General features: G+C 51.2%; 1 protein-coding gene across 4 annotated transcripts in view; it reads left to right on the top strand.

Annotated features, from left to right (window-relative positions):
- Positions 1-24,655, top strand: part of SEPTIN9 (septin 9) — a 143,532-nt gene that overhangs the window by 18,398 nt on the left and 100,479 nt on the right. The window contains exon 2 of one of the 4 annotated variants that reach the window (XM_063351870.1): positions 7,574-7,630. The exons of 2 other annotated variants lie outside the window; for them this stretch is intronic. In XM_063351870.1, the coding sequence (XP_063207940.1) occupies positions 7,574-7,630 (57 nt within the window). Of the gene's footprint in view, positions 1-7,573; positions 7,631-19,955; positions 21,120-24,655 lie in introns of those variants that run through there. One more of the 4 variants, XM_063351873.1, reaches the window with a different exon arrangement.

Here is a 24,655-nt window from a genome sequence, read left to right as displayed (position 1 = left end):
TGGTGACGTGGCATCCCCTCTGCTGCCCAGCCGGATTACTGAAACGCTCTAACCAGAAGGATCACAGATGATGACTAACATGCTTTTTTGCATGAAAAACCGCTTGTGCTAATTTTTTTGTGTGCTTTCATGATTGTCCAGCATATCTCCGAATGACTATCAGCTGTGAGGTATTTGTGGGCAGTAAAGAACAGATGATCACAAAGAGCGGTGGAAATGATCTTGTTATTTCTATCAAGTGACTATCTGAGGATTGAGTTTGCTCACCTCAAAACAAACGTGCGGGGAAGAGGCATGGTCTCTGTGCTGTTTGAAGGCCACTTTAAGTATTGAGCAACTTGCCAAAGCACTTGGGGTCACTCCAAGGTTCTAATCCTGATATTGAGATTGAACGTCTCTGAAAAGCCAAGACTCGTTTCAGGCACAAGCTTGAAATGTGTGGGTTTTGCAGGTCAGTCAAGGCACCTTTCTGGCCTGGAGCTCTATGGATGCATCAGTTGATTTTCTGAGAATTACTGCAGTTTAATTTGAGTTAAAAACTTGAATCAGTGCCTGAACTTGAGCCAAGGTTAGAATGCTGGGTCCCATGTCATCTTCTACCACCATGTGCAGGACTGGTCCTTCTATTTAACTTGGCCCTCTGCTGTGGCCAGGAGCTCTGGGCAGGCCACTGCTGGGCTTGGGGAAGCCTTTCTAGCATTGGAAAAATTGAGGCCTAATTCTTGCTGCCTCTTATCACTAGCACAAGCTTTTGGAGCATTTTTTTAGTGTTAGAATGTGTTTGGCACCTGCTAGAAGTATAACATTGTGGTAGGTATATATGCATCTTGCTAATGCCAGTTTTCCTGTGGGTTTTCTTGGGGGTTATCTGTAATCCAGCCTTGGGCTGGGTTCTTTTGATGTGTGAACTCATGGCTCCGCTTGCATTAACGGTGCTGTGCTGATTAGCGGTGTCATCTGGCCCGGCTTGATGGTATCCAGCTCCCATGTAAGAGAAACAGCTGTATGGTCCACGCATAGCCTTCGACCTAGACACATACAGCTTTCTGGTGCACCCATGTGGTGGGAGCCGTGTTGGAGACGGTAGTGGTCTGCTCCTGAGTCTGTAATCGCTGCCCCTTGGGAACAGCATCCCTCCATTCCCTCAGCATCCCTCCATCCCAGTGAAAGCTCGGTTTGCTGCCAGAGATATTTGATCCAGAATGAAACCATGCGCATGGGTTGAAGGGTTTTTTTTCTAGCTGTGCTCAGCTTCTTTGGAAAGAGTCTGTATTACACAGAATCTGGAAAAATGTCTTTTATTCTTCAGTGCGTGTTTCTGATTAGTGCTGGAAATGAATGTGAATTTTTTCCTTTTTTTTTAAAACATATTCCTTTTGAGGTTAATGTTGCAAGTGGATTTCAAGTTAATGGAAGTGAAGTTGTAATTGTGTGGTTCATTGGACTCGAGCTTGAAGTAATAGAGATACTTCTTCCTTTGCTACTCTGCAAACAGATGCATCTCCTTGCAGTCCTTGGCTCCTCCAGAGCCTCTCTGTCCCCAGCTGTCCCCAGTGACACCCACAGCTCCATGTGCAGGGCTCTCCCTCCAAAGGTGATGTCCTTTGTCAGCATTGAAACTTTGCGGTTCAGTCTCCAGCAGCTGGTCTGGTATGTTGGAAAAGTCACGGAGGTGGTGGTTGTGTGGTGTGGACCAAACCATGTGTGGGTTACCCTCCCTCTGTTAACAGCTCCAGGCCTCATTGCTGATGGCATTTTCTCCAGCCATTTTATCTAAGGAGCTTTTAGAGCTTGTCTATGTGGAGCAGGATGAAATAAAGCTGTTGGTGAAGGCAATTCTTTTGCCTTCTTGTTAGTACCTGTGAAGTAGATAAAATGAGATAGGTTTCACACTCTGTATGGTCCTAAGAGTGTTGTGATGGATGTGCGCGTCCTAAAAGGGAGTGGAAAACTCTGTCCCAGCAGTCTGCGCTGGTACCTGTGCCAGCTCTGCATCCGCTGCAGGGTGAATGAAGTGACATCCTTGCTGTCATCTTATTTCCTCCTTAGCTGACGACAGGATGGCCTGAGGAGATAGCAAAGGGCAGGATGGGTTGGAGGAGGTAGGGCTGGGTGCTTCTGCAGTGCACAGGCTGCTGCAGATCCTGCCCTGGAGGGAGACAACTCTCAAACGCTGGTGTTGTGTAGGTGCTGGAGACACCTCTGAAGTGGTGTTCTCCTGGGGGGTGGGGGGGCTGTCTCCCATCACCCCAGTGCCAATGTTGGTGGAGTCTAGGCATGGCTCCATGACCTGGCACAGGCCTGTATGGCCCAGGAGACAGCTCTTGGAAGGCAGGAGTGTGGAAATATCCATAGGAGGAAACTGGTCTTGGATGGAGATGCGTCTCCAGTGCTATCTGGACACCCTGCTGCATTCATGCTGGGTGAAGAAGGAAACTGAATTCTCTGATTTTGGACCCACTAGTAAATACATGTAACAGAAGCCAGGGTCATGCTGGCTGCCCAGATGAGCTGGTGCTGCTTTGCTGACTCCAGCACAGTGTGGGATGTCTCCTGCTGGTTTTGGCCTGTCCCTTTCCAACACAACCTTTATTTGGTTTGTGTTCTTTTGTTTGTTTGTTTTTTGTTTTTTCTGGACTGTGTAGAGAGAGCAAGTTCCTGGGTTACATCCTCCATTGTTTGTCTTCACCCTGTGGTTTCTCTTGATAATGGAAATTGCTCACTTGATCTTTTGATTTTTACATGGTATGAGTGTAGAGGCATGGATCACTCACTGTGAGGAGAAAATAAATCTCAAGTGGCTTGTCTTGTTACTGTTACATGCATGCATAAAAAGTTCGGGGTGTATCATGCAAAAACTCTGTGTTTTGGAGAATGTACATGTTGACTATATTGGAGGTGAACATCTCGGGCAGGTCCCTTGTTAGCTCTAGGTTCAGATTCAGCAAAGTCAGCTGGAAAAGTCATGCCGTAGCAAGGACAGTTTCTCCAGAGAGGCTGGATTCAGGCTCCCTGCTGCCCTGCCCCACGTCTGCATCAGGGCAAGTGTCTATAAAATGCTCCCGTTCCAGTACTGGAACACTTTACAGCCATGGTATGTTACATCAGCAGCTGCAAGAAGCACAAAATAGTAGAACATTTGGCCCGATATTGTCTGGAGGGAGTGATTTAAACGTGAGCCTGGCTGGGATCTCGCTTGCACTGCCACAACCCTCCTGGAGTGATTTGTGGCTTCAGCAGTTGCGAAGGAGACCCCGGTGAAGCCCGGTGTCCTTCGGTGCTGCGGCCTTTTTGCTCTGCCATATGGTCCCAGCCTGGGGATCTGGAGGGAATTAGTCGTTGATTATAAAATGTGAAAAAATATTGCTCGGCCAGTGAGCCAAGGTGAAGCTAAGCTCTGCGAATGTCATAACTTCGTCCTGCTGCTGCACATCCGCTGGGTTGGATGAACTGTTCTTGGATTGACCGATTTTAACTGTCGGACTCTTCCAATTTTTGAAGTCGTTCTGCCAGGGATGTGGGGAAGCATTCCTGATTTTTAGCTAAATAAAGCATATTTCATTCTGTTTCTTAGTCCAGCGCGCTACAAGAAACTTATAACGTAGCTGGAGGGCATTTGAACTGCGTTAAGAGGGAAGACTCACAGACGCTGTGTCTGGGGTGGAAACCTTTTGATTTTCATTTCAGAGCCCCAACCCGGGCTCAGCCTGCTGCTTCCATGCTATAAATAGAGGTAACCCCAGAACGCGCTCAGCACGCCGATGCTCTCCGGTCCTGCCCACATCGCCGGCTTCCTGGCACTGTGTTCAGAGCAGCATATTTTTAGCTGTTGCTTTCTCTCTCTCTCTTTTTTTTTTTTTTTTTTTTTTTTTACAGATCTTCTCTTCTGCCTTGCCAGGCTGCCAGCTTTCCCTGCTGTTTATCTGCTTTCCAGGACTGTCTGGATCCTCCCTCGGTGGAGGGGCAGTGGGGGTATCATGGATAACAAGCTTGGCTTGGACTCCGTAGCGCTCCCTCCTCTTTCCAGATTTTCTGTTAAGGTGTTGGACAGCCTGTATGAACTTCTTGTTTGCTCTTTTATTTTCCCTTCTGTTGAAAAGGGATTAACAGCATTATTATGTATTATTAATGTTGTTAAGAGGGGTTGAAGCAACAGCTGTCAGAAAAACTTCCTTCTAATGCCGCCTCCACTACAGAGCACATCAATTCAGCTTGTCCACCTTTGGGTTTACCTCTTTAAAAAGGGTGTGAATAGCAATTACAGATCCTCGGAGAAAACCTGCGAGGCAGGGCAGATAAGCAAATTCTGAGAAATGTTTGCCTAAAAGGTTGGGGCTGAGGCAGGGCATGGATGCTCTGACAGCTGCACTGCGTTGGATGCTCCCTGTCCTATGTGTGTTTTTCCACTGGAGTCGTTGCTAAAGGGAATAAAGCCTATTTCCTATGTGCGATCCTGTCCAAGCTTGTAAGCTCCTCGCTCCGCTTCCGTCCTGCTTTGCCACAGACTGAATGAAGCCTTTGAACATAAAAGGATGTATTTAACTACCTCAGCATGGCTGCATATCTGCATTCTTCAGCGTGCCACCCGTAAGGGGAGTTTTTCCTCTGCTTTTTGAGCAATTATGAAAGCCAGATTTCAACACCGCACCTCGCCTGCACGCAGACAAAGCAGAGGTGTTCGTTCTCTGCAAGGAGCCGAGCCAGGGCTTGAGTGCTCCTCCAGTGTGTCTGAAGAAGTGCTATTTAAAATTCTGTTGAGCCCAGGAAATATGGCTCTTCATTCTTGGTAGTGTTCAAAGAAGCGGTAGACACTTAAGGGCGAGGAAATAATTAAGAAAAAAAAACCAAAAAACAAACAAAAAACAAAACAAACAAAAAAACCCACAACAAAACCAGGAACTTGGTTTAATAGAAAAAAATAAGTTTGAAATTTATAATGCTGGTTATAGTGCATAAGCTCCTAGAAACTTCATCCCTTCTCTCGCAGTTGGTAATGGAAACTGCAGGCTGAGTGGTGTGTGAGCAGCACGGTCTGCCCTGTTGCAGAGCAGATAAAGCTCCTGGGGACAGGCTGGGTGTCCACGCGTGCGGGTGGACATCCCGGCTCTATTTTTGGCACCTTGGGCTGGTGGTGCTCTTTGTGGGGCTGAGCCGAGCTGGGGATGGCTCCGGGTGGGGACGGCTGGGGGCTCTCCCTGTGCCACCGTGGTCAGGCAGCACCGCCGTTTCCCTGGGACCGGCCCTGTGGTTCAGCCATGTAACTTTGTAAGCACAGAGGCTTTTTATATTAGAAAAGGAAAGGGAGAGAGAAAATGCACCACATATGCATATATATATAAGCAGGGGTTTCTGAGCATGAGACACTTTTTCCATGTTGAGTTGCCAGGCAGCTCTTTTCCCTTCCCTTCCTCCATCCCAGGGCTCATTGGTATGAAAGCTTTCCTGCCTTTTATATATGTACTTATTTATTTTTTTTTATATGATGCACTCTTCCAGCTGCTGTGGTTTGTGAAGTTATGGCTGTATTACAAATCACAGTTTAGGGATGTTCTGCAGCTTAAATTGGTGCTGTTTGAATCCCTTTACTTCTTGTACAACAGATCTGGTAGATGGTGAGAAAATAGTTTAAATAATATAACTAAACAACATCACCCCAAAAATCTGTAAGTTTCTTAGCCGTTTGCAGAGTAGAAATGTTGATTCAAAACATTGGTCTGCTCAGGTGGGGTTTGTATTGCACTGAGGAATCTCTGTGGCTCCATTCTGGAGCTTGACAGGTCCAGCATCTGGTGTCTGAGATGGTGGGCACCATCCTGGAGCTGGTGTTCCTCTAGCAGGACCCACCAGAGACTGAGGAGCTGACAGACCTTCTGGGAGTCCCTGTATTGGGCAATCGTAGCTTATGGGGAAGTTTCAGAATAGCATTGCAGGATCACAGAATGGCTGGGGTTGGAAGGGACCTCTGGAGATCATCTCCTCCATCCCCCTGCCAGAGCAGGGTCACCCAGAGCAGGTGGCACAGGAACGCCTCCAGGCAGGTTTGGGATGTCTCCAGAGACGGAGACTCCACCACCTCTCGGGGCAGCCTGTGCCAGGGCTCTGCCACCCTCACAGCAAAGAAGTTCCTCCTCGTGTTGAGATGGAACTCCCTATGTTCAAGTTTGTGCCCGTTACCCCTTGTCCTGTTGCTGGGCACCACTGAAAAGAGCCTGGCCCCATCCTCCTGACACCCACCCTTTTTAGGTATTGATAAGCTTTGATAAGATCCCCCCTCAGGTGTCTTTTTTCCAGCCTGAAGAGACCCAAATCCCTCAGTCTTTCTTCATAAGAGAGGTGTTCCAGTCCCCTCACCATCTTGGTAGCCCTTTGCTGTCCCCCATGAGGTGGCTCACTGCATTTACTGTGTCCACTTTTATTGAGCTAAGAAAAGAGAAACTGAGGCACTACTCGACGTATGGTTTCTGCGTAAGGCTAGGTTTTAACCCAAGGCTTGTTAAGGGGAGTTCTGGTTCTTGCTGAGTTGTTCAGCGTATCTGGGAAATGAGTGTTGTGGCAATCACCACTTCACAAATCAGCAGCTGGGGCAGCAGGGAAATAAAAGGAGTTGCTGATGGATTAGAAATGTTACCTGGAGTCTGGGAGGCAGGCAGGCATCGGGGAGTTACCAATCCCTTTCTGAAGTGGGTATGGGAATGGAGGAGACAGGTGTGTCTGGGTTTTACCTTTCAAAGCAATGTATGATGTAGGGTAGGTTAAGATGTTCGCATACCTTTCTCCAGCACAGTGCGTATGAATTAACCATGTGCTACCCCACTGAGTGCGATGAACACTTTTTTTTTTCTTAAAAAGATGGAGCAGAATTAGTCCAACATCTGGATTGCTGTGTTCTGGCTTAGCATCTGCCTAGAACACGTGATGTACCTTCTGTTTCAGCCTGTCTAAGCCCATGATGGCATTCTCCTGTAGGATATGTTCCCAGGGTGCTGGGTGCCATCTGGCCGGGGAGTAGTCGCCCCTCGCTTTCCTGCGATGCTGAACGTGGGAGCTACTGCTGTCCTCGGGGCTGAGCTGGCTGGAGAGGCCAAGCACCTCTGGGAAGTGGTTTCTTTGCAGGAGCCTCTTTGAGCTCTCTGCCAGTGCAGGACATGTGCCGATCCTTAAATTCCTGCGCTTTCCTCTCTCGGCAAGGAAACCTGTCTCTGGAAGTGCTACGCTTGTTTCTAGGATAAAATATCCTGGAGCAAGAGGTGAAGGTGCATGTCCCACTTAGTGACTTCAGAAGTTCTCTCTGCTTTTTCTGGAAATGCTAAATAAATTAATAAATAGATTAATGTGTTTGAATAATAATAATAATATTTGATATCTTCAGGGGAAGGTGGAGGTCCCTTTTCAGGTGTGTTTCTGTTTGAAATAACAGATAACATTCCTTCGATCACCGAGATGACTGTGCATAGCAGACTCCCAACGGAAAATGTGCCTCACCAGATATAGAGTCATAGCGGGGAGACTGCTCTACGTACACCATGTTTGCATGAACCCCCTCAGTTCAGTCAAAACTTCTTTCTTGCTCTAGGAATCACCCGGACCTCCAGCGGGAGACTTCGGAGACTCAGTGACCAGACGAGTCCAAGTAAGTTGCATGAATTTCTCTCTTTGAAACTTCCTCATCCAATTTAAAAAAAAAAAAAAAAAAAATTCAAAAGAGAGAATGCAAGAGGTAACCCTCAGAAGTCACATCTCCTGCCTGCTGTCCGGTGGCCGTGGTTGGGAAGGCAAAGCTGGCTGCTAATAATTGCAGAGCTCTTTATGCTGCAGAGAGAGAGCAGTATATATATAAAAAGAGAACAGTATATATATTTAAAAAATAGGAAAAGAGAGAGCAATATAAAATAAAATATTAATTACTGAATAGTGGATCCAGAGAGAATAATTACAAAGCCCCATCTCAATTGAAGGGGTCTAACACAGCGCAACAGACAGCAGGAATGGCCCGAGGTTGAAATACAGCTTTAGTAATTAGTGGCTCTTTCCATACTCTCCTTAGCTATTATTTTTTTATTGGATGTGGAGATTTATGGATTATATGTTCTTGTGACTAAACTTACGCTCCTAATTGCAGCTTAATGTTGCTGAAGCTGTTTCTGATTCCGAAGGAAGCAGGTGGGGAGGGTTTTGTTGTTTTGGTTTTTTTTTCTCCTTGAAAAAGGTGTTTTCCAGCCTCAGGAAAGCAGTAGCAGAAGTTTTGGTGCTTGGGAGTGCCCGAGCCTGTTGTGCTCCGCTTGCGTGTGCGTGACACCGGTCGGGACTGCCTGGGGACAGAGACGCATCCCTGGTGCTTACCTGCATTATCCCCTGGGAATAGGAAATTTCAGTCTTGTCATCTGAAATACCCAAAAAGAAGATGAGACAGCTCATTTCTGGGCTTTTCCTTTTGCTGACTACCTGCCCCGATGGACCTGTGCTGCTCCAAAGGTCCAAACCCCCACGGGAAGCATCTTTCTCCAGAATTGGGGTCTCTTGTACATCACGGATGTTCATCTTAGCAGGTGCTTTGCTGCAATTGAAATCTTCCTTCACGTTTTCTTCTGAGATGTGTGACCTCTCCTTGGCGTTGCCTCCTTGCTCGCTCTGGGATGCTGCAGTTGTCTCTGCTGCAATCAGCCTGTCCCCCCCGAGAACCCCACTCGCCTCAACGCCCTGCTGTGGCCACGCTTGGTTCAGGGTTTTTGTCCGCCTTGTCCCCTTGGTCTCTCTGTCACTCACAGTTGCTCCCTCCAGGCTCGATTTGCTATTTCAATTCGTCTTCTCAGCCCTCGTATCCTGTCTCAGCTCCCAGATGTACTTATCAAAACAGACGTTTTCAGCTTTTCCCTCTGTGTGGGTGGGAGGAGAAAGCCACCCTCGGGATGCCTTCCTGGAGCGGTGACTTCAGCGTTCTGCTGTATCAAGGCATCAGCACATGTGGAATAGGGATTAGTCACAGATGTCCGGTTAAGCGTGCACTTAAATGCCCTGGGAGCTGTGACACTGCTTGCCTGGCCCTCGTCAAATGCCAGTGATAAGCACAGGGACAGATATTAATGTTACGGCACAGACAAGGGTGACAGGGGACGTGGCATGCCGTGATGCTGCCCTGCTGCTGGGACACTTTGCACCTGGAGCTTCACAGCCGTGCACTGTCACTGTCTCCAACCCTAATGTTGCGATGTATCGGTGGGAGGACGTAAATATGGTCAGAGTGGGCCACTGCACCCCAAACTAACATCTAATGGCGGGAAAAATGTGTTGAGTCGCAGTATTGGTCTGGGTGCTAAAGCTTCACAGCAGCGATTGTTCAGTCCGGAAGAACTGAGCTGTGTTTTAAAGCTGATGCTTCAAAACTTGGCTACCAGCGCAGAAGGTGGTAGTTTTGAACTGAAGTGCATGTTTATCTTCTGGATGTGCAAAAACAAGGTTGCAGTCTCAGCCCTGGTACCACATGTTTTCATATATATGTGTCCGAGGACAGAAATGGGAATTGGTACAGTTCCAAAGGTAACTGGAGTGTAGAGAATCTAAATTGAAAGACACAGCACATTTGTTCAAGCTTGTTTTCTTAGACTCTAATTATATACTTTTCCACTTTTCTGGTGAGAGACCTTTTAAATGCTCATTTTTATTTTTTTTTTCAAGTTAAAATCAAATGAGCAGCTCAGTGCCCCAGTTTACATTGCAGTAAATATTTATGACTCCATATAACTGCAGCTCAGTTTCCCCTTGTTTCGGGTCCAAATTTTCCCCTCTGCACATCTGGCCTTGAACCCAGAAGCTTTTGTTCCTGTAAAAGATAAATTGGGGTTGGGATGACTGAGCAGCGGTTGTAAGCGAAGCATCACAGAAAGGGCTTGCTTTGGGCTCTTTGCCACCCTAAACAAGGAAAGGGATGACGTGCATTTCCATAGCCACAGCTCTTGGGATCTAGACAGCTACACAGTCATCTGGACACCATGTATTGCCTTGGGGCATGCGGTGATGGTAGGAACCTGGAGATCTGATGTTGACCTCTTTTGGAAACCTTGTTCTAGGACTCCTGTCAGTTTTTCTTGTACCTTTGCAGGTGGTTGTGTGGCGTTGGTATGCAGCGTTGCGCAGTGAGGGCACTTTAGGATGGGAAGAATAAGCTTCTTGGAGGAACCCATTTCCCCACAGGATTATAGGGGACCGTAATTTCTTTAGGTATGTGAATCCTATGCTTTGGCTCAGTTTGTTTTAATTTAGCTGCAAAAGTGGAGTTAATATCATGTGTACCTGAGGAATGCCCTGGGAAGGGGGAGATGCCAGGTTAAGACAGCGTTCAAGTGTCTCATGGTTGTAACGGGGCTCTGCCTATATGAAGAGATGCCACAATGAGTGGTACAGAAACAATTTCTGATGTCCAGCACCCTGGAGGTGCTGAGCTGAACCGGACCAGGGCCCGTTCAGTGGAAGATGCGTGGAGCTGGGCTCACCGCTGGCTCCGTCTTCCCGCAGTATTGCTAGTTGTATGGTCCTCACCCCTGCAGCTCAGCAACGGGCCAGCTCAGGGCTGGACAACAGCACCGTCCTGGGGCGCAGCCTGATGGCGGGAGCTGGGAGGGCCTCAGCTCGAGGACTGGAAGGACAAGGAAGATGTCTGGGGCTTGGCACCGTCCCCCGTCCATTAGAACATGGGACCCTGCCCATAAGGTTGAGTTTGGGGATTGGTTTGGAGGCTCTGCTCAACAGGCAGAGGGAGAGGAGCGGAGTGGGAAGAAGACCTTTACAAAAGGCTCCATCAGAGCTCAGAACTGCGGCCCCTAAAATGCCACTGTCACTTGATGTGGGTAGCTCAGGGCAATATTTTTGCAGAGTTAAGAACTGCTTGTCAGGGAAGTTACTCCCACTTCATTTTCCTACAACCGTACCTGATGTATTTGAAAGAGAGAAATATGTGCTGACATTTGCCATCCGGAGCAGCGATGTGTTCCCGAGCCGGCCAGAAAACAGCCCCAGAGCAGTTGGAGTGGAAGAAATCGGCATCGTATTCCTCTTGGGCAGCCAGCTGTGCTCTGTACTTTGATTTGTTTCCAGGCTACAATTTGGTTTTTGCTAGGAGGAAGGAACTTCCCTGGCGGGGGTAATGCAGGAGGGTCCAGAAAAAAACGTAGAGCTTACTGATTTAGCTAAAACAGCTTGTTTTTAATGTGTAGGTAAATGCAGGGAGGAGGATGCCTTCCAGCTGCGGCGCAGCAGAACTGCGGCTGCACCGGTGCTGTTTGTGGGTCAGGTGCTTTGTTCATGAGTGGTCCCAAAGGGGTGAGAGGGGAGCAGGTGCCTCCGCTTTCCTGTTTCGGCCTTTGTGTGGCTGCAGGGCTGCCTGGAGCCGGCCCGAGCGGAGCAGGGGCAAGCTGCCAGGGCCAGCTGCAGTCCAGGGCAGGCACAGCTTTTCCATCCAAAAAAGACAGGGCGCTTAGCGGCCCCACTTCTGCATCATCAGCAGTTGGCTGAGGGTCAACCACAACTTGTCTCGGCGCTTTTTGGAAGCGTAGGGCGTAATTTAGAGAGGCATGAAGCTCAAGGCCGGCTCTCTGGGTTGCTTTAGAAAGGGGCACTCACTGATGTCATGAAACCTTCATCTAGGCAGTCCATCTCCTAAGGTCTAAATACTTCTCTTGGGTATAAAGCGGAGGGACTCCTGAGCCAGTTGTGTTTGTTGTTTGTACCAGCTTGAGTCCCTTGTCCACTCCTTAGGTTGACGGCAGTAGATAGAGGGGCCAGAAGGCACAGTGGGTGGACAAGCGTGGGCTGGAGATGCAGGAGGAGTGAGGTGGTTGGAAGATGTTGGTTGTGGTGTGACCTTGTGAGCTTTTGCTCAGCGCATGAGCTCTAGGACCCCACAGACCACGACGGCCCTGCGCTGCCATGCTGCCCAGGGCACCCAGGAGGTCTCTGCAGGAGCTGGTAGCTGGGATTGATGAAAGTGGAGAGAATATATTCTTGCATGAAAACTTCAACAAGACGTGCACAGATAGTTCTTGTCTTATGTTGCTTTTCACTGGTTAAGCCTTGCATTTTCCCTTTAATAGTTATTGATGATGTCATTGCTGGGGGGAAACAGGGCAGCTGAGGTCAAAGCAGTGCTTTTTGCATCGCCTATGAATCTCGAGATCCTTCCCCGTGGCACTGAAATGGAAAGATGTATGGCTGGGTGCGTGGAAGAGCTGAACACACATAGCTGTGGGCATAGCTTAAATGGGTGTCATCACTTCAACATCTAATTTCAGCAGGGTTCGCTAATTTAGGATGCTCCAAATTCACGCAGTGAGTTAAAGGTAGGTATGACAACAATCTTGCTGTTTCCACCTCTTGATTTAGGACCTTGCCCTGAGGACCATCTCCTCTATTTATGCCCGGAATTTGTAAGAGAGCAACTTTAGAAATTGGTTTATGTGAGGCTGGAAGTTAACCAGAATAGCGGAAATAAAAGACATGTCAAAAGCCAGGGGCTCCCTAGTCGAGCGTACATGATTACTGTTATGTAAGCTAATTCAGAGAGCTATAAAAACCATTAGGTTTTTGAGGTCTTTTTCCCCAGGGAGATGCTGCCAGAACTGTCACACATCTCCCACAGCTCGGGCACGGGTATCCCCATCACACAGCACAGCCCTCTACGTGTAATCGGGGTATTAGAGCAAACTGAGTTTGGGAACCTCTCCCAAAACCTTGGTCCAGACCTTCAGGTTGTCCTCACATTTACTGCATCCTTTTTTCAGTTTCCCATTGCCATGCTGGGATCCAGGCTGTGAGTGCAACCCTTGTCCGGCTGGGAGCTGTGGGGATGCACAACATCACTTTGCAGTGTGACGTTTTTAGCCAGGACTGTGCCTTTCACCTTGGTGGAGCAGCACAGGGGTTAACTGATTAACTGGAGCCTTGTGGTTGCAGCCTCATGGCTTTGGATGTGTCCCTAGATGAGGTCATATGAATTCCTTTGGGCAGCCTCTATTCCCCTTTGTTTTAAGCACTGCACTGGTCACCCCAGCTGCACGGATCCCCGTGCCAAAGACTGTCCCTGTGCACATGCACCGCTTGCTCTCCTTGGGCTCCCTAGTGACAAACCCTCGCTTGACACGTGTCCTCTTGGTCTTTCTCATCATGAGGGCGAAGTAGCGAAGGTGAAGCTCGGTCGCCAGCCAGCCTGGAGGCTCCCTCCTGCAGCAGCACGGCTCTGCGGGAAAACCCAACTCCAGGCAACAAGAAGTTAAGCGAGGTGGCGGCTCTTGATTCAGGTGCCCGGTTTCCTGCACAGACACACGAGGATGGGCCTTGCGTAACGCAGACACGTGGGCTCCAAACTGCCGGGCAGAGCCCTGTGGGGCTCCCACGTGCTGCAAGCAGAGATTTGCATTACTTCCAGTGAATGAGGGAGCGTAGGCGCTTGTGTGCACAGCTAAGAACTTAAGGAGTAGTGACAGGTGCCATGGGCCTGTTTGCTATTGAAGTGATGCGCTGAGCACTGGCGTGTCATTCTGTTCCCTTACAATACCTGTGATTTGTCTCCAGTCTTACGTAGGCTCCCTTTTAGTCCCAAAAGGCTACTGGACATCACAAGGGAGTAGGTAGGTATCTTGATGCTTTCTTCGTACAGCACCTGGTGCTGTGGCCTCTGGGGTGAAGAAACCAGAGACGGTGAATTATAAATCAGTGGCTCAGGAATCACCACTCTGTAATATTTGCAGGCTTTAGTGGCAGACTGCGCTTTTTAGATAATCATCTTCCTCACTGGAGTGTGATGTGGGTTTGTTGATGAGGTCTGCAGGGTTCCCCCGAGGAAAGGAGATGTAGAGGTGCAGAGTGCAACTCCTCCGGGACAGGAGCAGTAGTCTTTGAGTGAGGTTATTTATCGCCTTGGGACCAGACATCTCTGGAATAAGTGTCTAATGCTCTTTCAGAGGAACCTCACATCAGCTGCAGTGGAGAGGAGGTGGGAGAGCAGGGAAGGGGAATGGCAGTGGAATATGGTTTTATCTCATTGTGAAGGATGGAGGGAAAAAAAATCCCAAACCAGTCCTCTATAGGAGAGTACAGTGCCCTGGGAGAGTGAAATATGTTTATCACCTCTGCCAGACACAGTCCATGTCCTGCGAGGGGCCTGGCTGTGCTGGGATGTGGCTGACCCAAGGTGCCGTGGAGGAGCTGATGGCGCAGGCGAGGAGGAGCCCTCCTGGGGTTGGGGAGTGAAAGGACAGGCTTCCAGCCAAGGTGGCGATGGGCACTGGAGGAGTGGGACAGCTATGGAAACGTGTGCGTGTGGGGTGTGGTGTCTGGCACCCGTCTCCTTGGGAACAGGGGAAAAACAAAGCAGGGGAGGGAAGGAGGGCTGGTGTGTCTTGGCCTGGGCTGTATGTGCTGGTTACCTAAGCTGCTGCGTGTGGTCACATTTCTCTCGGTTGAGTACATGTGTCTCTCCATGGTGTTTACTTTCTTCATCTTTTTGTTGCTGAAATGTCAGTTTGCAAATTGCTCTCGGGCATGTTGGCAGACCAGCTCGCGGCTGCTCAACTTTCCCTCTTCGCCTCCAAGCTTGGTGTCCCTCATCACGTGGGCAGAGGCAAATTCCCGAGCCCTGGCTGCCCACCACAGGCATCCTCTGAGCCTCCGAGGCCGGCGCATCCGGAGGTGGCTAGTGTTTACCAAAACCCCTAATTGTACCTTAGGCAGAGAGCACCGATTTACTCCTCGCTATATTTAGCTTGTCTGGGACTGCAAAGGGACAGGAGCGCAGCCTTTCATGCCTTTTTTTGCAGAGAGTTGACTCACTTGTAAGGCAGCTCTGCAGATGGGTTGGTGGATAAAGCACTGTAGATGTTCAGGGCTGACCTGTGAAGTACGAAGTCCTCCCTGCAGAAATTTTGGGACCCATGAAAGCAATGAATGAGGTCCAAGAAAAGCACCAGTAGCAAGAGGCATTCCTGATTGACTCAGTGGAGCAGTCAGTCCCTCCTTGGTTTAAATATTTTGTAGTTTGATTTCTGATCAAAAGCATGTGATGATGCTCAGAGAGGTATCAGGCCTGGATGATTCTGCTGCTAGATGAAAACAGGGTTGTCTACCTAATTCTGGAGTGTTTTTTCTCCTCCAGAGGATTGGCCCTCCTTCAGCAATGCGGGCTTAAGGCAAGGTAAGCCACTGGTGGTGTGCTCCGGCAGCATCACAGCAAGGCAGCATCTCCCTGTGGTGTTGCAGTATGCTCACACAGTGAAATCCATGCGGAGAGAGAGTCCCTTGCCTGTACCTTCCCCATATTTTGAAAATCCCTCTGTTTAGGGATTCACCTAAAGAAAGTGAAACAAATATCTCAGCAGGTCTGTCCTCGTGTGAGGTCTCCCCTCCAGAGGAGCTGTTTCAACAGACGGGAGCAGAGTGTCGCTTCTTACAAGCCTTTGCTTCCCGTGTGTAAAATGCTTAGGAATTGTGCAGCTTTTCAACCGAGCCGTTTTCTGCTGCGGCGCCGGTGATGTGCAGGACGCTGGGCTCGCTGTGCTGCGGCTGTGCTGGCTCCAGGGCTCCCTGGGGCAAGCTCTTCTGAGGGTGGCGGAGGGGAGCTGTGTGTAATGCAACCCGTGCCCTGCCCTATTAAATAAAGCCAGAAAAGAGAAGGGCAGCCCAAAAGTGTTTGCAGGGCTTGGTGCAATCTGCCGTGTTGTAGTGAGGTGGGGCTTGGTCTCTTCTTCCAAGGAACAGGCGATGGGACAAGAGGAAATGGCCTCACGTTGCGCCAGGGGAGGTTTAGGATGGATATTAGGAAAAACTTCTTCACTGAAAAGGGTTGTCGAACACTGGAACAGGCTGCCCGGGGAAGTGGAGGAGTCACCATCCCTGGAGGTATTTAAAAGCTGGGTAGACGTGGTGCTGAGGGACATGGTTTAGCGGTAACTTTGGCAGTGCTGGGTTAACAGTTGGACTTGGTGATCTTAAAGGTCCCTTCCAATGTAGATGATTCTGTGATTCCTTTAATCCGTGTGCTTGCGAGACCCTGGTGGTAACTCTCTTGAAGGCTTTTCTCCTTGATGGCTCATTCTGCTGGGTAGGAGGTGTTGCAGTGACCTGCCGGGGAGGCAGGAGGGTGCAGAGCACATGGCTGGTCCTCAAAAGAAGAGCAAATAACGGTAGTACCATCGGGAATGCTGCTTTCCCCCAGCAACTGCTTGGTGGGGAATGACCGCAGACATTCAGGTATGGAGGAACACCCCATTTGGGGGTCTCAGGCAGTGAGTTGGAGAAGAGTGAGTGGTGAGAGGGCAAGACTGATGGTGGGGAGGAGTCCAGGAAGGAAAACATAAGGGGAGGATCGTGGAAGAGTTAACATTTATCTGAGACTCCCTGTGCTCTCCCGGGAGGGTGTGCGTCCAGTCCTCCTGCCTCGCCTTTCGCTCTGCACTGCCAGCTGCTATTAATACTTCAGCACATGAGTGTTAAAGCGTGAGCAGAAAGCCCAGGGAGGATATGCAAGGGATTTCCAGCAGTTCGAGGCTTTCAGGCAGAGAAGTTGAGAGCCAGCATGGAGAAGAAGGCCTCACAGGGGCTCTCCTTAAAGATACGTCCCTCCACGGGAGGGGATGGAACAGAGGGAGACTCGTGTAGGCATCATCTCAAGGGGCTGCATGGGTTCGGGGCCGGAGGGGAGATGCCCTGCTGCTGTTCTAGCAACCCCCTGCTGCAATGGTCATACGTGCTTCTGGGTGGCGATGAGCTCTGTGTCCTGGGCTTGGGCTTTGGCTTGGGAAAAGCAGTAACTTGGAAGGATCTGTGCCGAACAAGTATGGGTTTTCATAAGAAATAATCAGGGATGGTCAAAATAGTGCTTGGCAGCAAATGTGGAGCAGCCAAGAGCTGCGGTCCGGGGCAGGGCAGCTTCATGTCTGCCCAGCTGGGAGAGGGGAAAGGGGGAGCAGGGAGGCAATGAAAAAATAACTGGAGAAGAGCAGGGCGGCATCATTCAGAGGATAAGTAACTCCCTTGGAAAGAGGGGTATCTCCTTGGTTGTTTGCTTTTGGGTTGCTTTTTTTTTTTTACAAATGAAAAGGAGGATTTTAGCCAGTGTTTTCTTTCTTCCCCATCCTCAAGGCTTATATAAATGTAAATGAAAGGTTCTTGGAGCACACATTCAGCGGAGGCTCAGATACTGTTGTCTGCTGGCTGGGTCCAGCCTAGGGGCAAATGGCAGAGCGAGAATATAATGGAGTAACACTTGATTGCACTGTTTGAGTTTGAACCTGTAGTTCCTCATGTGAAAATGCTTCACTGAACATAATTTGATTTAAGTACGCTCTGCTCTGCTGCACTGTCCTCGCCCTCTGTACTCTCCTCCCAGCTCGCTAGCACTGCAGGTAGCTGAGCTTGTGAAAGAACCCAGTTGAATCCCCATTTTTCCTGCCTTTCCAGGCCCTGGGATGTCTTTGGCTGCTCTGGCTGCTTCCCAGCACCTTTGTCAACGTGGTTTGAACCTCCGATCCCTGCAGGGACTTGCAGCCTTCATCCTTTCCAGCTCTCTCAGCAGCAATGCTGGGGTTATAAGGTGATAAGTGGCTGTTTTGCTAAAAGCCTGGTGGCTGCCTGGGACCATGGGAACCAGGTAGAAAAGAACAGAACTCTTCTGTTGGATGAAATGCCACAGGAACACAGTCACAGCGTAAACCTGGAGAGGCAGACAAGGAATTGCAAATAGGATCTACCCGAATAGCTGCAGGCATCTGCTGCTGCCGTGGCTGGTGATGGTGTCGATAGTCCTGAATCCCCTCCTGGCTGCACACCGGTGTCCCAGTGTGTGGCATGTCCACGCTCAGGGGTGACCTTGTGCTCTCTCCACAGCACCTTCCCTGCGTGTCTGCATGTTGGTGCACAGCAAGCAGCTTACTGCTTAGCAAAGGGCTTGGGCGTTGCTGGGCTAGCCTAGGGAAGGTGTGAGAGAGATAAAATTCAAACTGAGCCTGGAGCAGGGTTTGGTTGACTTTTCTTTTTTTGTGATTTCCTTCCTAGCTTTCTCCGCACCTGGCAGTGCTTTCCTGCTGGCTGCCACCCCTGGTAATGTTTAAACCCACGAGGTGGGGCGAGGGAAAGCGTGTGCACCCCGGTGCCAGCCTTGGCAGGCGCAGGGCGGCAGAGCAAGGCTCCTGGGCTCCTGCTTTGTTTCAGCTTCTTGTTTGCGAATGGAAATTGGGTTTACATAGCAGTTTCCTAAAAGCTGCTCCTGCTTCTTCCCTCTCTCCCTGGCTCTGCCAAAAGGCAGCCCTGGGGGACCTTGAACCCTGAGAAAACAACCTCAACGAGGGGAGAGTCTTCTCTGTCCCCTTCCCAAACCCTGGATGTGCTTGACTTCCCCCCAGCCTTTTTTAAAAAAGTGCGCTTTATTTTATCTTTCTCTATATAGACTTGTACAGTGCACAGACCACTAAATACCCATTTAAACAGGCACATGGCCAGCTTCTCAAAAACCAAGGAGAGTGGGGGACCCCCAGCCCTGTAACGTGCAGGTTGCTGGAACTGCACCTTCGAAGGGAGCAAACGCCAATGGGCCTCCTGGGCACGGTGTGGCCGAGCACCCACACCTCAAACCCGGACACCCCAGTGCCCCCGCTACCTGCGGCAGTGGCAGGAGCGCTTTGCGAGCACTGCTTCGTATGGAGACACATGATTATGGAGATAAATTCATTAAAATTTGCTTGGGGACTTGAAGTTTGAATGAGAGCATCGACCTGGAGCTTTTATGAATATAAAGTTTAATTGCGTTAATCATTATTTGGATGCGCTTCCCCGAGTGCCTTGTGGTGATATGCCCTGTGAGAAATTATGCCTTTGCCTTGTGCCTCCTAATCACCTGGGTCTTGATGGGTTAAAGTTTACCAACATGTGTGCTGCCCCCATCCCTTCTTCCTTTCCATTCACCTTCTTCCTTTCTTGATACTTCCCCTGAGCCTTTCCCTTCCTCTCCAGCGTAAGGAGCTGGGCAATGAAGGCTGCTCGGTGGAGGCAGTGGGCTGGATTTTGTGCTGCGTGAGGCTGTGTGGCTCCCCTGGGTCCTCGCTTTGTGTTTGGCACCTTCACGGTCTCGGGCAGGAAACACGGTTTTGGTCTGTGCCTGGGAAAACATTGCTTATTGTCCCCTCTCTGCCTTAGGCACTGGCAGCAGGATCATGCAGAGCTTTAATAGGGAATAGAGAATGAACAGGAATTTGGGAAGGAATCTGAACCTCCCTGCCCAGGGAATAGCCCTCTGGGGATTAGAGAGAAACTTCCCTAATGGATGGACCGTCCTGGGGCTGCCTCCCACCAGCTCTCTGCTATTTATTGTGCAGTGGGGGGTCCTGGCCTGACCCCACCGCTTGCTGTTAGCTGTGTTCCTCCCTCTGGTTTGGTGACGGTGACACTCCATCAGCTGCTGCATGGGGAAACGCGTGAGTTTGCTGGGATTTTTCATACTGAAAAGCAGTGCAAGGTAGGTCCAGACTATCCAAAGGTCCCAGCAGCACCTGGACTCTTTCCTTGGAAGTTTGTTCATCCAGCCAGGAAGCAATTTGCCCTTCTGCCTGTGCTATGGGGGAAGGTGCCAGGCTCTGTCGCAGCTATCATAATTGTGATTTTTTTCCATGTGAACTGTGAGCATTTTGGGGTAAAAAGTGTCACGTGTGAGGTGCTGAGCACAAGAGGGTCCCACCATCGTGCACGTAGCAGCCGTGCCATCCCCGCTGGCGTCTGCCATCCCTGCCTCTGGGCTGCGGGAGGGCTGGCTTGTTTGCCAGCTCTGGGGACGGAGGCTGTGCCCTCGCATCTGGCTGGGTGACTCAGGCTCCGCGCTATCAATAGGAATCGGCGGCGGATGACACAGGGGGTCGCGTGGGGCGGTTTGGGCAGCGCTGTGCCCGCGGGCAGCACGGGCACCATCTCGGCAGAGGTGCTAACGCGGCGTCCCCGCTGCCTGCGCTGGCCACCGGCCAAGTGGAAGTTTCCAAGCAGGGCCAGCCCATTGCTGCAGCCGTTCATCCCTCCATCCCGGCCAGGGAGGGGAGGATCTGGCGACGGGCTCCGCAGGACTGCTCCCATCCTGCTGCATCCCTGTGCCCTGCCTGGGCATCGCGGGGAAGGAAAACTGCTCTCCGGTCCCACCTCTGCTCCTCCGTGAGACCAAGGAGAAGACCAAGGGCTTCTGCACGGGGCAGAGACTTTCACTGTTGCTTTTGGGCTGGCTGCAGAAATCCTCCCCTTATCGCCGCTCTGCAGAGGGGAAGAAGGCGAAGCGGGGGCTCAGTGCCAGGGCCGGCGGCAAAGCTCTCTGGCGGGTCGCACGGGGCGAGTAAACGTGTGCGGAGCTCAGGTCCTGCCTGGTAGCAGCAGCAGCCCATGATGCTGTGCTGGGAATGAAGTCAGCCTTCATCAGCCGAATAGTTTATGCATGAATCGGAACTTCAGACCTGGCAGGGTGGGGGAATGCGCAGGATCTGCGCTCTTTTAAAATGCTGGAGCCAAGGAAGGAGGAGGGGATAGAGGAAATAGCAGGAAAATAAGAGTGGGGAAGCGAGGATTGATTTGAGAAGCTGGATGAGTTGTTCGCCCTGTTATTGCGAGGAGCCAAGTTCCTTAAGCATCTCCTGGTGGATATTAAGAGGGAGCTGTGGAGGCTGGAGCGTTCCCCTGGACACTCGCATGCTGTAGCTTTAAGACTCTTTAACAGAGGACTCGGGATTTCCAGTTTTCCTGCGCCTGGTGGAGTATTCCAGGGAGTTACGAGATTTTTCGGGTCATGCACCCCCTTTTCCTTTTTTCTTCCTCCTTTCTCTTCCTCTCTTACTCTTCCTTTTCTTTTCAAAGAGACAAAGCTACTTCAGTTTGGAGCACAAACATATGATCAGCACATGGAAATGTGGTAATTTGGATGCATTCATGATTGCAACAGATTGAAGAAATTAGACCAGACAAAGAGCTTTTTTTGGAAGAGGAGGAGGAGGAGGCACGGCAAGGAGGGAGGGAGAGTGGGGGAAAGAAGGGGACGCCACCGAAAAAAGGGACGGCCGTGACACGCGGATGCTAAATATATCCTGTAGTAATGGAGAGGGACCGGATTTCAGGTAGGCTATTGATCTTTTAATATGTTATATTTCGCTTCTGCCCTCTTACCTTTCCAGCAGCTTCTGCACTTTAAGAAGAGAAACTGCCATGCTCCGGGTGGATTTCAGCCGATTCCTTTATTTATTTAATTTTTTTTACAATGCTTCCTTTCTGCATTTCTTTCTCCTTTTTTTTTTTTTTCCATCCTCCTGAGCCCTCTAGACAGAAGGTGGTTCCAGCAGAAGCCGTGTGTCTGTAGGGGGGAGCGAGGGGGGAAAAAGAAACTGCTTTCTAGGTCTGGATCTCATTTGAGTCTCTCTCTTCCCCCCCGCCTCTGCTCCCATGTGCCGCTCGGCGCGGGGGGATGAATGCTGAGCCTGTTAGCTCAGAGCTGCGAGCCGGGAAGAGGGAGGAAAATAGCCGAGCTCTTGGCATGGAGACGCATTTCTGCTCTGAAGGTTGGCTCCTGAGTGTGTGTGTGTTGTGGTTGAGCTTTCTCTGTGTGCCAAAGTATCTTCCCCCAGCTTTTGCCCTCCCATCCTGCCTGCCTGCGTGTCCCATGGCCGTTCCTTGCTCAATGCTGGAGCTGGTGGCCGGCGACCCGGCGCGTGCTTCACCTTGCCAGCCATGCGTTGGGGGTGTTTGGGTGGGGGGAGGATGGAGGGCGGTTTGCGGAGGAATGAATAACCCCCTTTAATCCCCAGCTTCCCTGCAAATCCCGGCTAATGGTGCTTGTCCGAGTGGTTCCGAAAGTTGCTCCCGGGTACGTTGAGCTGTTGGGGAGCGATGTTGCAGCGATCTGCTTCTGGGGTGGCCGTGACTGTAACCGTTTGCAAGGAGAGGGGACCGTCAGCGTGGTGTCACCCATGAGGCTTGGTCTCTGCATGTGTGAGCAGGATGGCCAGGATCAGAGAGAGAAGTGCCTGTGCCAAAATTGGCAGACCTGGCGTGCTGCAGCCCAATGGTGGGTCTCTGCCGCCTGGCATGGTACGGTGCAGCTTGCCCTGCTCCGGCACAGCAGCCCTGGGAGGCATGAGGCCTCTTCTCCTGGGCGTTCCCAGCTGGCTGCCGGGCATAGGCGCTGGGAGGGAAACCGCAGGGATGAGAGGAAACGCTCAAGCCAGGGTGGAGCGAAACTGTGGCCAGAGAAAGCTGCTCCGATGGTTGGCCTGTACCAGACCCACAGGGCCCCATCCAGGGATGTGCTGAGAGCACCCAGTGCCCCTGGACAAGGACATACCTGCAGGAGCATCCTCTGTTCCCTGCCGCCTCTGGAGAGTGTGGATGCCACCTTCTCATCCCTCTCTCCATCACTCTTGGTCGTGCTTTCTCCTCTGCTTTAAGCCACTTCAAAGCATTCCTGAGAGCTGCCCATAACTCGGAGCCTGGTGGGTGTTTCAGCAGCGCAGGGCTTTGGTCTGGGTAGCTTCTGCCACTGCGTGTGGGGACATCGGGGAGAGGAGGAGGTGGCAGGGACGGTTTGGTCCCACCATGGTGTGGCCTTTCCCATCTCCTGTTACATCCTCGGTGTCTCAGTGGGTCCCCTCCCCACATGCAGAGGTGGCGGGCGGCTCTGCAAAGGGTCACTGGTGGGAAAGGGAACTCCCCGGTGATGTGATCTGGGGCTCTTTGTTCCTGAAGAGCATCAAAGGTGGGTTTCTCTCAGCCTTTCAGCTGCACATCGTGTTTGGCTGTGGCGAGGAGCGCAGAGCCCTTGTGCCTGGGCTGGCTGTTGCTCACTCCCAGGGCGTGCGGCACCCGGGGACCCTGTGGGCAGGAAGAACCCAGGCGAGTGTCTTTGTGCCAAGATGCAAGAGCTCTTGCTAACCGCCGGGAGCACGGTTGCAAATCCCCAATGTCTGAGTGCGTACGTGTTTCACTGACCTCTGCTGGAACTGGCTTTTCCGTGGGTGGTTCAGAGGGGGCCGAGCCGTGGCAGGGAGGCAGGCAGGGCACACGGCTGTGCTCGGTGGCCTGGGGCAGGCGTAACCAACCATAGCGTGTGCCTTAACCTAAGGCGGTTGTGCCCAGGGGCTTGGTGTGGGATGCTGAACATGGCCGCTCTGCCCTTGAACAAGCATGAGTGGGTTGTGTGTTGCGTGGCTGCCCAGAGCTGTGCCGGCCATCTCGGCAGCGTGTCTGATACGTGCCTCCACTGTGACATACAGGATGGGATGGGGGAACAGATGGCAGAAGGGCTGGTCTTGGGTCTTCTCAGCAGGTCCCTGCTTGCAGGGGTCAGCGCAGGCAGGGAGAGCTGCTCGGTGGGGCAGCAACAGAGGGAATGCAAAACCCGTGTGTGGGGACAAAGGAAAACCGTGCTCAAGATTTGGGGCACAAAAGTGACAATATCACCAGGTCACGCTGTGGGGTCCCAGGTCCATGGCGCAGCACAGATTCACAGGGCGAGCTGCTCGGCTCACGCTGGCCGTGGACTCTGACACCACTGTGGTGGTGGGGGAGAGGAGCAGGGAGCAGAGCTGAGCCTGCCCCGAGCTCTCCCCTGCCGCAGCCACGCAGGCAGCGCTCCCGGCACGGGCAGTGGGAGAGCCGGGGCTCTGGCTTTAGTGACTAACTGAAAGATGACTCAGATGAAAGCAGATCCGTGCAGCGCTGGGGGCCGCGTCCCAGTCACTTTTCTGGCCCTGAACATGCTTTTAATTAATACTCTGCTGTGGGTGGGAATGGCTGACTCCTGAGCTGAGTGTGTGGCTGCCGGACAGGGTGAGGGCACCCCAGGGCGGGTGGGAATTGGGTCTGGCCTCTTCTTTGAGGGCTTCTTTCCCACAGCTGCTGGAGCTCAGCATGTCCCATGGGATCCCTTCTGCCCAGGGAGAGCTCAGGCTTTCTTGCACAGAGTGGTGTCCCCGATCCAGATCCCATCCCTGCGGATGACAAGAACCTTGTGTTTTGGGGGAAGGCATCGAAGGTGCGAGGTGATGCTGTAGCTCCGTGCCTGGTTTACTGCCTGCTCCGGGGCACCGAGGGTCTTCCTCAGTCTCTGTAACAAGGTACCGGTCTCGGCTGGTGCCTTTAGGTGCTGGTGTAAGAAACAGTCCCGTATAACCTGCTAGTCCCTTTTAATCTGGTTAAACCATCTCTCACGCATTTCTGCAGGCTAATACTGCATGAAAAGCCTTAGCTCTAAATGAGTTTGTTCCCAGGCATCCCTCTGCAATGGTTTTGGGGCCGGGCAGCCGTGCTCTGGGGTGCTGCGTTCCTCACATCTGCCCCTTCTCTCTGCCTTGCCAGATTGCTTTGGTGGCAGTGGCCTGGAGATGGCTCTCCTGTCTTTCCCTAGCAGATGGCTCTTTTGACTAGTCTAGATCTTGCCACAAAGCCTTAATTGTTAATGTCACAGGGCCCCTTACCTCTTCTCATTGAAATGTCTGGGCCCACAGCACCCCGAGTGGCGGGGTTTTGGTTACTGTCACGATGCGGGGACAGGATGGGTGCAACCGTGGGAAAGGAGGTCTGATCTCCCAGGTAGATTATGAATGTCACCTTTCAAATTGCACTGTGAAAGCTCCTTTTAAGAGTTAACAAATGATGAGTA

The sequence above is a fragment of the Chroicocephalus ridibundus genome, chromosome 14 (assembly GCF_963924245.1).
Source record: "Chroicocephalus ridibundus chromosome 14, bChrRid1.1, whole genome shotgun sequence".
Taxonomy (NCBI): Eukaryota; Metazoa; Chordata; class Aves; order Charadriiformes; family Laridae; genus Chroicocephalus; species Chroicocephalus ridibundus.
Note: the sequence above shows the minus strand (reverse complement) of the source record. Positions and strands in the feature narration are given on the sequence as shown.